The sequence below is a fragment of the Hippopotamus amphibius genome, chromosome 8 (genome assembly GCF_030028045.1).
Source record: "Hippopotamus amphibius kiboko isolate mHipAmp2 chromosome 8, mHipAmp2.hap2, whole genome shotgun sequence".
In the NCBI taxonomy this organism is placed as follows: domain Eukaryota; kingdom Metazoa; phylum Chordata; class Mammalia; order Artiodactyla; family Hippopotamidae; genus Hippopotamus; species Hippopotamus amphibius.
This window is the reverse complement of record NC_080193.1, coordinates 114,133,662-114,147,546: the sequence shown is the minus strand read 5'-3', so window position 1 is coordinate 114,147,546 and position 13,885 is coordinate 114,133,662. Positions and strand designations below refer to the sequence as shown.

The 13,885-nt window shown below is 34.9% G+C and overlaps 1 protein-coding gene across 1 annotated transcript in view; it reads right to left on the bottom strand.

Annotated features, from left to right (window-relative positions):
• COL5A2 (collagen type V alpha 2 chain) overlaps positions 1 to 13,885 on the bottom strand; it is a 137,737-nt gene that overhangs the window by 14,224 nt on the left and 109,628 nt on the right. The window contains exons 32-46 of the mRNA XM_057743967.1: positions 12,809 to 12,853; positions 12,381 to 12,479; positions 11,272 to 11,379; positions 10,968 to 11,021; positions 8,711 to 8,764; positions 8,443 to 8,496; positions 7,947 to 8,000; positions 7,423 to 7,530; positions 7,255 to 7,308; positions 6,659 to 6,712; positions 5,687 to 5,848; positions 4,913 to 5,020; positions 3,678 to 3,785; positions 2,229 to 2,282; positions 173 to 280 (exon numbers count right to left, since the gene is read on the bottom strand). Coding sequence (XP_057599950.1) covers positions 173 to 280; positions 2,229 to 2,282; positions 3,678 to 3,785; positions 4,913 to 5,020; positions 5,687 to 5,848; positions 6,659 to 6,712; positions 7,255 to 7,308; positions 7,423 to 7,530; positions 7,947 to 8,000; positions 8,443 to 8,496; positions 8,711 to 8,764; positions 10,968 to 11,021; positions 11,272 to 11,379; positions 12,381 to 12,479; positions 12,809 to 12,853 — 1,224 coding nt within the window. The remainder of the gene's footprint in view (positions 1 to 172; positions 281 to 2,228; positions 2,283 to 3,677; positions 3,786 to 4,912; positions 5,021 to 5,686; positions 5,849 to 6,658; positions 6,713 to 7,254; positions 7,309 to 7,422; positions 7,531 to 7,946; positions 8,001 to 8,442; positions 8,497 to 8,710; positions 8,765 to 10,967; positions 11,022 to 11,271; positions 11,380 to 12,380; positions 12,480 to 12,808; positions 12,854 to 13,885) is intronic.

Sequence of the window (13,885 nt, the reverse complement as noted above, 5' to 3'; positions counted from 1 at the left end):
CCTAATAGAAATCAGAATTTAAAACTAAAAAATTTAATTCATAATTGACTGTTTATCATTCTTTGTTTAGAGTCCTTAACCAAGCACACGTCACCGTATGCATGCATATATGAAGCTCATAATACAGTACGCTGATGTTTATACCTGTCAGTGTGAAACCAACTCCCCTTACCGGGTCTCCTCTTTGTCCCGCATCTCCCGGAGCACCAACAGGGCCGGGAGTTCCAGGGGCACCCTGAGAGCCTGGCAGACCTGCAGGCCCAGGGTCTCCACGATCCCCCTGACAAGAAAACCATGATATTATCCTTTTAATATTTATTGTAAAACAACAGTATTCTCGATGTTCATGCCATTCATGAGAAGGAAAAACATACCTTTTTAAAATGTATTTTATTTATTATTTTACTAATATTTTACTTAAATATTTTACCTACATTTACTTCTTAATAAGTCAAATTGAAAAGCATAAGTATTTTCCCCTAATTTCATCCCTCCCCTCACTCTCACCCTATTATTCCCATAGTCAAGATTGCTGGAGTATAGGAGTGGTCACCTCCAGAATTCAGCATGTTTCTTAGACCAATAAGCCTTCCAACTGGGGTATCCGTGCACTTGGTATAAACAAAAACTTTCCAAAGAGTGTGAAAACAGGGAAAATTCTAAGGAAACCACTTTCCAGATTTTCAACTTCATACGTGTTCTTTCAGAAAACTTCCCTACTTCCTCCTTAATAATCACCATTCTCCCATTTTATGAAATAAAAGCAGATCTCATACCATCTGCAATCTTATTATGGTGCAATGCTTTGAAGAGTAAACACCACTGGGCATCAAACTAAGGGAATTTTCCAGAATGCACAGTCCACTTGAGAATAAAGCAAAGAGGTATTCGAAAAGAAAGAGGCTGCTTCTTATTTTACCCAGATGACCCCATCTTACTTGTCTCTGTAAGTCAGAGGTGAGATTATTATTATGTGAAAGTGTATTAATATCACTATTTGACTTGAAAAATGGAGTCAGACCTTTTTTTCTGACAGAAGTTAAGTCTTATTTGACTGACTAGTTTGGCAATTAGGTTAGAGAATGGATACATAATACATTGAATAAGCTGAATTGGCAACTCCAAGATTTTGAAAAAAATATATTGAAAGCACATATACATTTAGAAAGAATTACCTCCTTTGCAAATATTAAAACTTGTGATTAAAATAAAATGTGATGGCAACTTAAAATATGCATAGGAGTTCATAGATTTTCAAAATTTATCGGTATATCAGCAAAATCTTTGAAGACTACCATACTGTACAACATATTACCAACTGAGGGAAAAAACCCTGATGCCAAGAGACTTTGCATTCCCTGGCTTTATGATAGATGGAGGGGAGCGGCCTTACCCCAAGATTCCTCAAAACTCTTTCTTCCCCTCTCTTTGAGTGCCTACTAGATACTTTAAACACGTCATTTAAAACACAAATGCCCAATGGTATAGGTACTAATCATATTTAAAGTATTTGAAAACTGAGGTTCAGAAAATTTGTTCAAGATCACATAGCTAGTTACTTAAAAGAATCAAGATTCCAATCCAGGTCTCTCTGGTTTCAAAGCCCATTCTGCTCCTTGATGAGTTCCTGGAGTGGAAAGAGCTACTGCATCATAATACACATTAGAGAGGGTTGTTTTTGCCTTCCATTTACTACTACATAGTCTGAGACAACTGTGTGATTGCCCAAAAGGATTAGAGCTTCAGATAAAGTTGGTGATATTGTTAGTTCAGCACATGCCTAATTTAAAAACACACCATGAAATATACAATATTTAGAAAGATATGGTTTATTTCCTCATGGGGCATTCACTTTAGGAGGTGAGTAGAGAAATTTAGATGTTACAAACAGCTCTATTTGTGCTTCCATACTTTTCTGAATGAGTTTGAAATTTAGACTACTTCATATGTATCCTCCTCCAAAGCCTTCATGGTACACCAAATATGAAAGCAATTTGTTTTCCTGTTGTTAATTAAAAACTGCCATCTCACTTGGCTGTGTATTCAAACCTCATTTCATTTCACAAGATATATTCAAATTATGACATTACAAAAAGAACTGCTACAATCAGAAATTTCAGGGCTGAACTAGAGCTATGAGAAGAAAGAGTTGCTTTTTAATCTTTAGTATTACAAAGATTTCAAATTTCCATTACTCCAGATTTTTTAATCAGTGAAATTGCCCTTACACGTTCTCCAACAGCACCATCCCGTCCTGGAGTACCATCATTACCAGCTGGACCCTATAAAGAATCATATTTGAAAAACGAATTAACTGAGTAATAAAAAAGTCACTCTCCAATTGCCAGAAAAATTACAGCATATTTTCCACTTCTCTCCCATATTATAAATTAGCATTTATGGAAATTTCTGTAGAAGAAAGTCTTCTGCCATCTTTCTATTACTTTGATTTGCTTGTAAAATTATTAACACATTCTTACATTTTTGGTGCCAATTTTAAATACAGTTTTATTTAAGACACTATTTTCCACTTACAATACAGTAGTTACAAAGTGCAATATTATTCCCTTTCCCCACGTACATATTTAAGTATTAAGAAGACCCAGTTATTTACCATAGCAGCTCAATGTTAAAACAGTCCTGGAATTTGCTACAAATTTGGCCTCTTCAGTGTTTGGTGTGAAACAATACTAAATCTATACTCAGGTTGGCTTAATCAACCTCTTCAATGGTGGGCCGAGAAGTGTCAACAGATGGAAGAGTTCCACCACCAGAGAAGCCCCCAGACATTTCTCCTGGTGTGCCTCCTGCACTTAATCTAAATTCTTCACTTCTATTTTTTATTTTTAAAAAAGAAAAAATACTCAAATTCTTAAAAATAAATACATTACTGGCATTTTATGTGTTGTTTACATTATCAGTGAATGGTTTTCCTCACTTTTACTTACCCAAACAATATCCTTAAAGTTTTAAAATAAAGTATCTGTATTTAAACATTAAATTACTTTAAAAAATACATAGTCTTCCTTTCTTATTTTATTTTGATGTTTTTCAGAACTAAAAAACAAAAATTGCTCTGAAGGGCATTGATTGTTTCTTTCAAGAAAATATGACAATGTTTGGTGATTTACTCATTAAAGCATTTACAGGAAATTCCAACCGATAACTTCTCAAATTACCTTTCAAAAGCTGATTTCCTCTCAAAAGAGCCTAAGGGAACATGATATCCATAATGTTACTTTATAAGGATATTTAAGTAAAAGGATCTCTACTTACTTTGCCCTCTTCACAAGCTGTAACAATTATTTTAATCCTATCACCATAAAACTTGGCAATTTTGACAAATATGCCATTACAGAATGAAATAATAACAAGAGAAAAGATAAACTGTTGTGTCCTTTCACCTTCAAAATAATTTGGCAATAACCTAAATCAACTAAAATACTTGGCTCCAGACTAGATGAAGGTCAGTCCAAGACACCAATCTTATTACATTTTTCTTATGTCATCATTTAGTCAACTATCTAGGGAAGAAGAACACATCAAAAAACATCACTAGGAAACTTCCTTCAGGTCAAATGTACAATTTCTAAATTTCTAAATTGACTTCTAAATTAAAAAGTGTCCCCATGACACCCAGATAAGGAGGGGAGAGGGACTTTCACTGCAGTACTCACTTCGGGTCCTGGTTCCCCCACAGGGCCATTTGAGCCTGGGGGTCCCACAGGTCCAGGTGGGCCTTTATCTCCTGGTGCACCAGTTGGTCCTACTTTTCCTGGTGTGCCCTGAAATAAAAGTATAAATATGTCAGTCACTTCTGAAGAAGTTTAAGGAGCCCAGGTCACATACAGGCTGCATTATTCAAATGGCACCCCAGTCCCTCCTTCTACAGTAGTAATTGTCCATTATCCCACAACACTCTTGTCACTGTAGTGCCTTCCCAGAGGCATGCCCACTTCTTATTACACTCATCCTGACATATCAAAGGGACTAAAAAGTATCCTTTGTACCAACTCAGGTTCATTTTGGGTTCTCATCTGATATCATTGTCAGTTCTGAATGCCCTTCTTGAATCTGTGTCCCTAGTAGGACTTGCTCATCCTTATTCGTTTCTGCTTTGTCTGCTCACTTTATTTCTATGTCCCGGAACTTTGGTCTCACTATTGGGAGATTTTACTTCCATGTTCTTTGGCTCACTCCTAATAACAATAAGACAGCCCTTAACTCCTGGTTTGCTGGTTTCACATCTCAACCCACATGTCCCCAGTTCCAAGGTCCCAGCAGTAAATCTCTCTGTCTACATTCCATATAAAAACATCATTTTTTTTTCTCAAGCATGTAAACTTTCAGCAGTAAAATTTAGTCTCTTCAAAGCTAACAGTGAGTTAAACTTTTATCCATACTCCAGGGAATATGAAATTCTTAGCACCCTCCAGGGAACAGGAGATTACTTTCGGAATCCTTCTTTATACTTCACCCCATTTTCACCTCCAATATTACTTTAACTCAACTACTTCTTCCCTTTGATGGTTTATGAAAAACTTACTCTCTGAGCTGTGAAGTATGGATGTTTCTGTTCAGCGTATTTATTTAAAAAGAGGCTACCTGCTTACCAGGAGATTATCCCCCTTCTCTAGCTCCATGGATATTTTTAATCTTTGATGAAAGATTTAGAGCCACCAAAAATCCATATCCTTATTTGTATATTTCTCTAGTCCCAAGATTAAAGAAATATATTTTTCAAAGACTTTCTAAGATACTTAAGTAAAGAATTTGACATTTAAACTCAAAAGGTTTTTAAGATACTCAGAATTTGTGTCTAAAAAAAGACTTTATATCTATTAAGAAAATTTCCCTTCACAAGTTTTGTTGCACATATTCAGATGAAATATTGACCAGTGCAGCTACTCACTGCTGGGCCTGGAAGGCCAGGCATTCCTCTTTCTCCACGCTGCCCTGGCATGCCAACGATTCCTCTTTGCCCAGTAGTTCCAGCTGGACCAGGGGGACCATCTGGACCCTAATTTTGAGGACAGACTATAATGAGAAATTCTCCAGGAAAAACTACATGCAATCACTTTATAGTCGATCACAGCTTTACAGGTTTTTCGGTACGAGAAAAAGTTCTCTGTTCCATAAAACCATACTATGTATGAATAGTCAAAATGTGTAATCCACACTGAGCCTCACCTTAAACAATATTTAAAGGTGAGAATGGTTCATTAGTTGGAAAGGAACTTCAAGATTAATGTGAACATTGGTAGAACAAGAAAGGTAACTAGTCACGCAAATATTTTTCATCTTTTCAAAATGACAAGAAAAATTTTAAAACAAAGAAAAGAAATAGAGCTCTATCTAAACACATTAGTGTTGAGGCATTTGGATATTAAATAATAGTTTGCTTTAAAAATGTTCTTCATTCAGTACAGATATTTAACAAAAGAATGTTTTCTTGTTTAGATTTTGATCACCATATCCATTACTATTACATTTTTATATTTGTGTATATACTTTTTCCTAGAGCAGAGAATTGTAAATTAAAAACCTATAGGGCTTAATGCATCTAAAGGATTATGAAAGTGCTCAGGATAATATATAAACAGTTCTTTGTGGCAGTAATTCTTATCAGTTTCTATTAGTAAATATCTCAGTTAGAGGTGATCTAGAACAAAGATTCCAAACTTACAGGTTGCCCATCTTCTCCTGGGTCCCCTTTGTCTCCTGGGCCACCAGGGGGGCCAGCTGGTCCTCGATCTCCTACTCGTCCATGAGAGCCAGGGTCCCCACGAAGACCTGGAGGTCCCTCCTTCCCAGGTTCCCCTAAGGGCCCCGCAGGTCCTGGAGCTCCCTAATACAAGATAGAAAGAGACGCAGGAGGGCAAAGTGGAAGCCATGTTAGAAGACGTAATGTGATGGTCTCTGCCTCAGAGGCAGATTCCCAAGCCTCACAGGTCCTTTTCCTGTTAGAATATCAGTCAGCGGATTTAAACAAAGATAAAATACACGACTGCAGATTCATTTCCCAGAGGAAAATCTAAATCATTTGCAAACAATTACCTTTTAGTCATTATTAAAAGTGTGCTGACAATATTGTAAATCAACTATACTTCAATTAAAAAATAAAAAATAGAAGTAAAGTGATTTGGAATTGCAAAAAAAAAAAGTGTGTTGAAATTAACTTGAATTTTCAAACTCTGTAAGACTCTGCTCCATAAGACAATGAATATATAATATTGATATTTTATTCTGTCTGACCTGATCTTATAATGAAAGAATAACTTTTATTAAAGATAATTTCAGATATTCTTCCCAACTTGAAAGAAATGATTATTAGCACACAATACTGTTAGTATTTAGTACCCAAATGAAGTAATAGTCAAACATTGGGGCTTAAAAGGATTTACAAATAAACTCGTCCAAGAAACATTGGATGATTAAAGATAGATTTGCTTGACAACATACCAGTATGAATTATTGGGACAACAGCTGTCAACATGGGATAACAAATCATTAAGGGATTAAACAAAAGAACAAATAATAAGTCAAATATATGTGTGCATATCATTATAATATGTACCTATGTGTGTGTTTGTGTGTGTTTTTATGTGTGTGTGTTATTACTCCACTACCAATGATTTCAATTACTGAATTGACTTACAACAGGACCTGGAGGTCCAACTCTGCCGGCAGAACCAGGAAATCCTGTAGCACCCTAGAAATATAAAATCATACAAGCAATTTTAAGATAAAAATTAGTTATATATACTTTCTAGGGCTTATTTATTTTACAGGGATACTTAGGCCTTTATATTCCCTTCCTTGTTGTGACCAATATATTTTTTTTCTGGTGTCCTATGTTTTTGGGAATGGATCTGGATTAACTGGTAGGAAGGATGCTATTTTTCTCTTTCCACTTTCCATTTATCTTGAATATATACAAGTATATTCAAGGCAAGGGCTAGAATCACACTAATATTTTATATAACAAAATTATATAAAGTGCTTTGACATTGTTCATTCCTTCTTCCATAGGTAATATATTATTTATGTTACATATGAGGCAGCTGGGCCTCCAAGATCATAAAACTAAATTTAACCCATACCTCCATCAAAATTAAACATTCTTTCCACGACAGTATAGTTATACAAGTAAAAGTTTGTTGTTACAGCTTCAAATGAACTTTAAAATGGCTATAAAGTAATAGATATCTGTGACTAGCTGTGTGTAATTCCCAGAGCTTCAAACCAACTTACAGGTGGACCCTGAGTTCCTCGACCACCTTTTAGTCCAGGAACACCATTAGGACCCTAAATAGAAAGAAACAAACAAAAGACTGTTGTAGTAAAGAACGATGGTCTAAACACAAGGTCTTCACAGTGGGCACTGGACTCAAGTTGTGTCTTTTTTTATTTTAAACTCACATGGGGGCCTGGGGATCCTGCTAGACCTTGTGGTCCAGGAGAGCCGGCATCTCCCTTCTGTCCTGGCTCTCCAGGTTCACCTTTTACTCCAGGCTGCCCATCAGGGCCCTACATCAATTGAATAAATAAGCAATTGATTATAACACTTATAGACAAATTACTTCATGATAATTATTATTAACATATCATTTATTTATATATTGTAAAATGGTGCTTTGTAATCAGTATAAAAGCATTGAAGAAAAAAACGCCCGTATGAGATCTTTGAAGACAGTCTGAAAAAATGTTATGCCACCACATTTTTATTGTAACAAATAAGTATATAATTCAAAATAATGCAAATTCATCCATTTTTGTGCCAGTCCATGAAAAAATGTATTGAAAATGAGAATATTGCCTAGAAAACTTTGTTTTCCGGAATCTTGAATATACCTTTAAAACATACGACAATGATAATTAATTAAATTCATTGCTGTAACAAGAGGAATGCTCACTTGTGAATTAGGGATATTTGAAAATCATACCTGGGGTCCAGCAAAACCAACAGCTCCAGTTGGGCCATTTTCACCACGAGAACCCTAGAAGAAGGCAAGCATTACTGTAGCTTTCACACATTATTCTAAACAGGAGCAGTATTTTAAAATACAATTATATAAATCTGTAGTGTCCTGAAATGTACATTTCAAGAAAGTAGACAAGAGAAAGTAGACATATTGCTTGAGGAAGACTTTTAAGGGTGATGTAGCAATAAGGTTCATAAAAAAATTTTTCCAAGGCCCAAAGTCTCAAAGAAGCTTCTAATTATATAGTAAATGAGCTGCTTACCTAGATTTAATAGACTATATAGAAATAATGTAATGATTTTTTTTTAAGTTTAATGAGAAAAGTAAAAGGTGAAAACCAGGAAGTTAAAAGTAACCTAATCCAACAGGCATGGTTTTACATAAATATCAAGACAAAATAATGAATTGTTTTACTGCTTAGTCTCATACTAAAGAACATCAAAATACTGTCACTTACAGGATTGCCACGGGAGCCAGGTGGGCCAACTAAACCTCGAGGGCCAGGTTCTCCCTAAAAAGCAGATTTTAGATGGTTATTCTCCAAAGCAGTGGCAAAACACAGTACAACTGTAGGATATTAGGCCCTATGCGTAGAGTAGAAGGGAGGAGAACTCTGACATGATCTAGTCCAATTGTCATATTTTATGAAAGAGAAAACATTATGAATAAGACCCAGCATTCAAATCTCAAGATTAAGTCCACAAAATAACAACCTGTGGCATTACCTTTTCTCCAGCAGGACCTGCAGGACCGGGAGGACCCAAGGGACCCGGAAGACCCTGTAATTAACATAACATAGGCATATTGAGGAAAAGAAGGCACAGAAATCTCCATGTTTAAACAAACAAACTAACAAAGAAGGGACTATTTTGTTATAGCTGACTGCTTTTGTAAAACATTATCTCTAATAGATGATATAATCTGTATATTCTCAATATACAATAGTCAAAAACAATTTCCAGTGGATTTTTCCACCAAACGTTTTAATCTCTTTTATCCAACTCAACTCATCCATATATAACACTGTCTTCAAACATTAGTATGAAATTAGTGTTACTCTTCAACAATGTTTCTGTTTCTTAGCCTATCTAATTTTGCTAATACCTATTTGAAATTTGACAATAGATTGAAGATTTTCTTCTTTTGTATAGAATACTATATTCTTAAATTATACTAGCAAAATAGCACTCCTTTATTTTGTTTAAAATTGAAATTCTACTAAAGCACTCAATTTTCCGCAATCCCCTGAGATGAAAAGGAGTGGCACTACCCCTGTACTGAAGCTGACAGCGTTCTTTGGCTCAGAGTGTAGGGGCACTATCACTACCACATGGGGTTTTCTTGACAGGAGGTCACAATGTTTAAACTGCTGCGCTCTACTAGAATCCTTCCTAAAACAGGTTTTCTCTCTGATTTTTGTGTATTGCCCAGATATTCTTTTGTCAGTTTAATTTCTGTATGCATTACTGAAGAAACTTAAGGAACAAAATGACTTTTTAATTTTATATTTGTGGCAAGAACATGAGAAAACTGTGATCTTAAATTCTCTAGATCTGTGATGAAACAATGTTTTGCCAATCATTTACCTAATATACTTCCTTAAAGCATCTGATTAAATATAAAAGTGACATCATTAAATTCACATTTTTTTCACACAGAAAAAAAGATTCATTTTTTTTTTTACCATGAGATTACAGCAAATGCTCTGCTTCTTCCCTAAAACAACATATTTCCCTCACTGAATATGAAGCATTCATTGCTTAAATCTTGATCCTATTGCACTGCATTTTCAGAGTAGTTCAAAGGGACAACAGATATGTATTTCAACTTTCTCCTCATAATAAACTGTCAATCATCTCTGCTCCAAACAGCAGTTCAATACTTACTGTGCACTCCAGACCAACCATGATGTAAAATACAAACAATAAACCAGATTTACATAGACTGTTTTTTGAACTATTAAATCAAATATTAGATTTAATTAAAAGACACTAGATATTTTGAGTTCATAATTTGCTAAACTAAATGTTTCACCCTTAATTAACTTTTTCAGAAAAAGAAAAAAGGGATAATTATTACTAAGGCTAAAACTTTTCTATAATTTGTTTTTTAATCAAAAGTTTATATAATCAATGTATTAACAGTGGCTCAATGGGAAGAATCAAAATATTAACAGTGGCTCAGTATCATCTCTTTTTTTAATAGTACAACTGCTATTGTCAGGGCACAGCATGACAACTAACAGCAAGCCATGTCATACTGGACCAGGAACTATTTATCAAATATTGGAAACTATTTCCAGGAAATGTTGACTGAGTGACTGTAACTACCTGCTCTTACCTGAGAGAATCATTTATGTTTGAAAATACATTTTCAGTCGAATTGTCTGATTATCCTTAGAATTGCAAATGTTCTATTTCTGAGGACATAAAGCTTGCTAAATGTCAATTTCTGGAAGGACATTAAACAGTCCTTGTTTACATTTCACTTATTCAGCCTCTTTATTAATGAAAGCATTAATGATGATTCATCATGCAATAATTTTCTCACCCCAACATCTAGTATATTGAAAAACATTTATGACACCTTTGGCTACTCTGTAAAACTCTACTTGCCTGCACTAGAATGAGGTCTAAGATGACTCATTAGATCAGCATTTTAATTAAAATAAACATTGCATATGAAAAAAAAGATGATAAAGATAAAGAGGGCTCTACCACTTAAAGCAGCAATTTCACATGCACGATAAAAACTGTCTTATTTCATTCTCTCAATAGTGACTTTATTTTTTGGCTTGTTCTAATTCAAGGTAAGCAAGATGAATAGGCATGGTTGATCAATGTCAAAGCTCAGATTTCATCATTCTCCAAATTCTGACCACCATGGAAACAAGAACCTTATTTTGGAAAGTTCAGGCAAATTCATACAATAATGATGATGTTGATTCCTAGCCCAGCTGCTGAAAGGAATGATTTCACTTACTCTTGCTCCATCATTTCCAGCTGTGCCTTCAGCACCTTTCTCTCCTACGCCACCCTGGGAAAACACACAAAACACCATTTATTCATTTAACTGTCTTTTTCCTACACTTGCATGGAAACTTCATGAAAGCAGGGACTTATCTCTAATGTTCATAGATATATCCCCTTGAGCCTAGAACAAGGGACTGCGCATTTTCAAAGTATACATATACTGAAAGAATGGATGATGGTAGAAGTAAAAGTCTGCCCAGGAAATCATCATCAGTAGAAAGCCTAAAAGGATGAACTACAAAAACCAAACTTACTCTGTCACCCTTGGGGCCAGGAGTTCCTGCAATTCCTCTTTCTCCCGGCATACCTTGAAGACCTGGTGGGCCTGTATCTCCAGGGGTCCCTGTTGGTCCTGGACTGCCCTAAAATGAACCAACAATAAGTAAGCTCACCTGCATAGTAAGGTTGGACCACATAGAATTCCTGTTTTGACAGGTCAAAAATGGTAGAATCTTGGCAATTTCATACAGTGCAACCTAGTGCTTATATTTTTCATTTGGGGAAATTGTCTCTGAGTTCACTTAAAAAAATTAGACCTTGCTGTTTTGATTGTTGGTTTGTTTTCCACTTTTCTCTTTGGGGAAATTGGGTACAAATTCGAATAAAAATGATAGAGTTGCCTTTTTCTTTTCTTTTTTTTTTTTGGCAACATCATAAGGATTCTAATAAAAATTAAAAAAAAAAAGAAGAGGACATTACATTTAGAGAGAATTGTATTCTCTCTCTAAAGAACCCAGGATATGAAGCTGGTTTTCAGGCTCTTTGAGTAAATAAATTGAAGCAGATCTTACACAATCACTCTGGTCCTTGAAGATGATAAGGGATCTAATGTATGATCATGAAAAATTCTACCTCAGTTGTTTGCACTGAAGTTGGCCACATTTTCTTATATCAATTTTAAAACGGTACCCAAAAGGAAATGGTACTGATTTTTGCCTTACAATGTATTATACTTTCCGATTTCAAAATGACATACTTTCATATATTTAGTAAGCAGAACTGTAGAAACTGAGACAAGGAAAACAGAGCGTATGAATATGCTAAATTAAAAATAAACCATGCAATTTTCTATTTCTTGCCTCTGCTTATAAGTAGAAGTCCTTAATAAAATTTATATAAATAAATATTAGAAATGGGTTTGTATATGAGAATATATCACTACTTTGTATCGTAGATCACAAATCCCATCAAGGAAAAGACTCCTTTTTAGCTGACTCTCTAATGTCAAAGAAAAGGCAAGTAAGTGCTCATTAAATATTTGTTAAAGAAGAAATTGTATAATCAAATATTCTAGTACCATCGCGTGTTTATTGAGAAGTAATTTTAGAATATTTTAAAATACCGAGCTCACTACCATACTTACTTTTGGACCATCAGGACCGTGTCCTCCGGCCATTCCCTTCTCACCAGGAAGTCCGGTTATTCCTGGTTCTCCTCTTTCCCCTGGATTTCCTCGTTCTCCCTACACAACATAGCAATGTCAAACAGTCTCAGTGCCTGATTTCAAAATAGATTTAAAATGTTTCTGGAAATCTGAAAAATGACTTCTACTGGGGAAAAATTTAGAAATGAACAACTATTAAGTCTCAGTTTTCTAATTTAGTGATAAGAAATGAACTTGAAGTAAGCATATGCTAGCTTCACAGCACAAAATATTTCTTATAAGACTGATTTTCATCAAGTAAAATAATTGTAATGATTAAAATAAAGACCAGTTTAAGTTAAAATATGGTTTTTTAATCTGAAGCCAGTGCAGACACAGTTAATCATAAAGAAGAAGAAAATACTTACTCTAGGTCCTAATGGGCCAACTGCTCCAGGATCTCCAGGAACCCCCTATAAAAGACATTTTTTAAAATGAAAAACTTTCATCTAAATTTATTAGAAATCTTTTCAGACCACATACCCTATTTCTTCTGATATACTATTAGAAGTCCGACTAAGCCCATAGTATTGAATAAAAGAAACTGTATACACTTTTATAAATGAGGGGATATCATATACATTGTATGAAAATACCTGAATGATTGATTTTTGGCAATGAGTACACGCAAAATATTATCTCACAAAGATAGTGCATTAGTATTTTTAGAGACAATAAAATGGAAGCAAAAGGCTTTTAATTTCCTATGGAATGTGAAAAATTTTTAATAGAGGAAAGTGAAATTAAAAGCAATGAAGTACTGATCTTTTAAATAGAACCAATTCAATTCAATTTAGTAAATAGTTCTTGAAAGTTTGCTCTTAAATAAAGGAAAGTTTGTCACTTAAAACTTCTCTGTTTGATACAAATAATAACTGTATCAAGTACGCCTCCAGTCTTGTCCCTTGAAATGTATTATCTTCACTGAGGCATGATATTCCTAAAACACCAAATCTAATAGTATTTCTCTCCACTTAAAAGCCCTTCATTAGCTTCCTGTTACTCTAATAATAAGAACAAATTAGACTCAAGAGTTTCCAGAGTCAGGCCCTTGTCACCCTCCAGCCTCATCTTTACCCTCCTCAAGTTGTGTTCCATACTTCTGACTTACCAAACTTTTTTCAATGCCTAAATGGGATCAGCAAGCCTTTGCACTTGCTGTTCCCATTTTCTGGAGTATTTTCTTACCTTCCCTCCTCCCCGCTTACCATCATTCATCTTTCAGATCTCATAAAAGATACTACTTTGTTCAGGAAACTTTTTATAAACTCCAATGTCTGAATTAGGTGCATCCTCCAGGTTTACATACACACAGAGCCCCCCCTACCATAGCATTTAGAACATGTTACTGTTGTAACTGTCTTTCTATACTCTTTGTCTCCTATTAAAATAAAACATAAGGGGCAAGGTCCATGTCCATGGTATTCAATTGATTAAGGACAGAG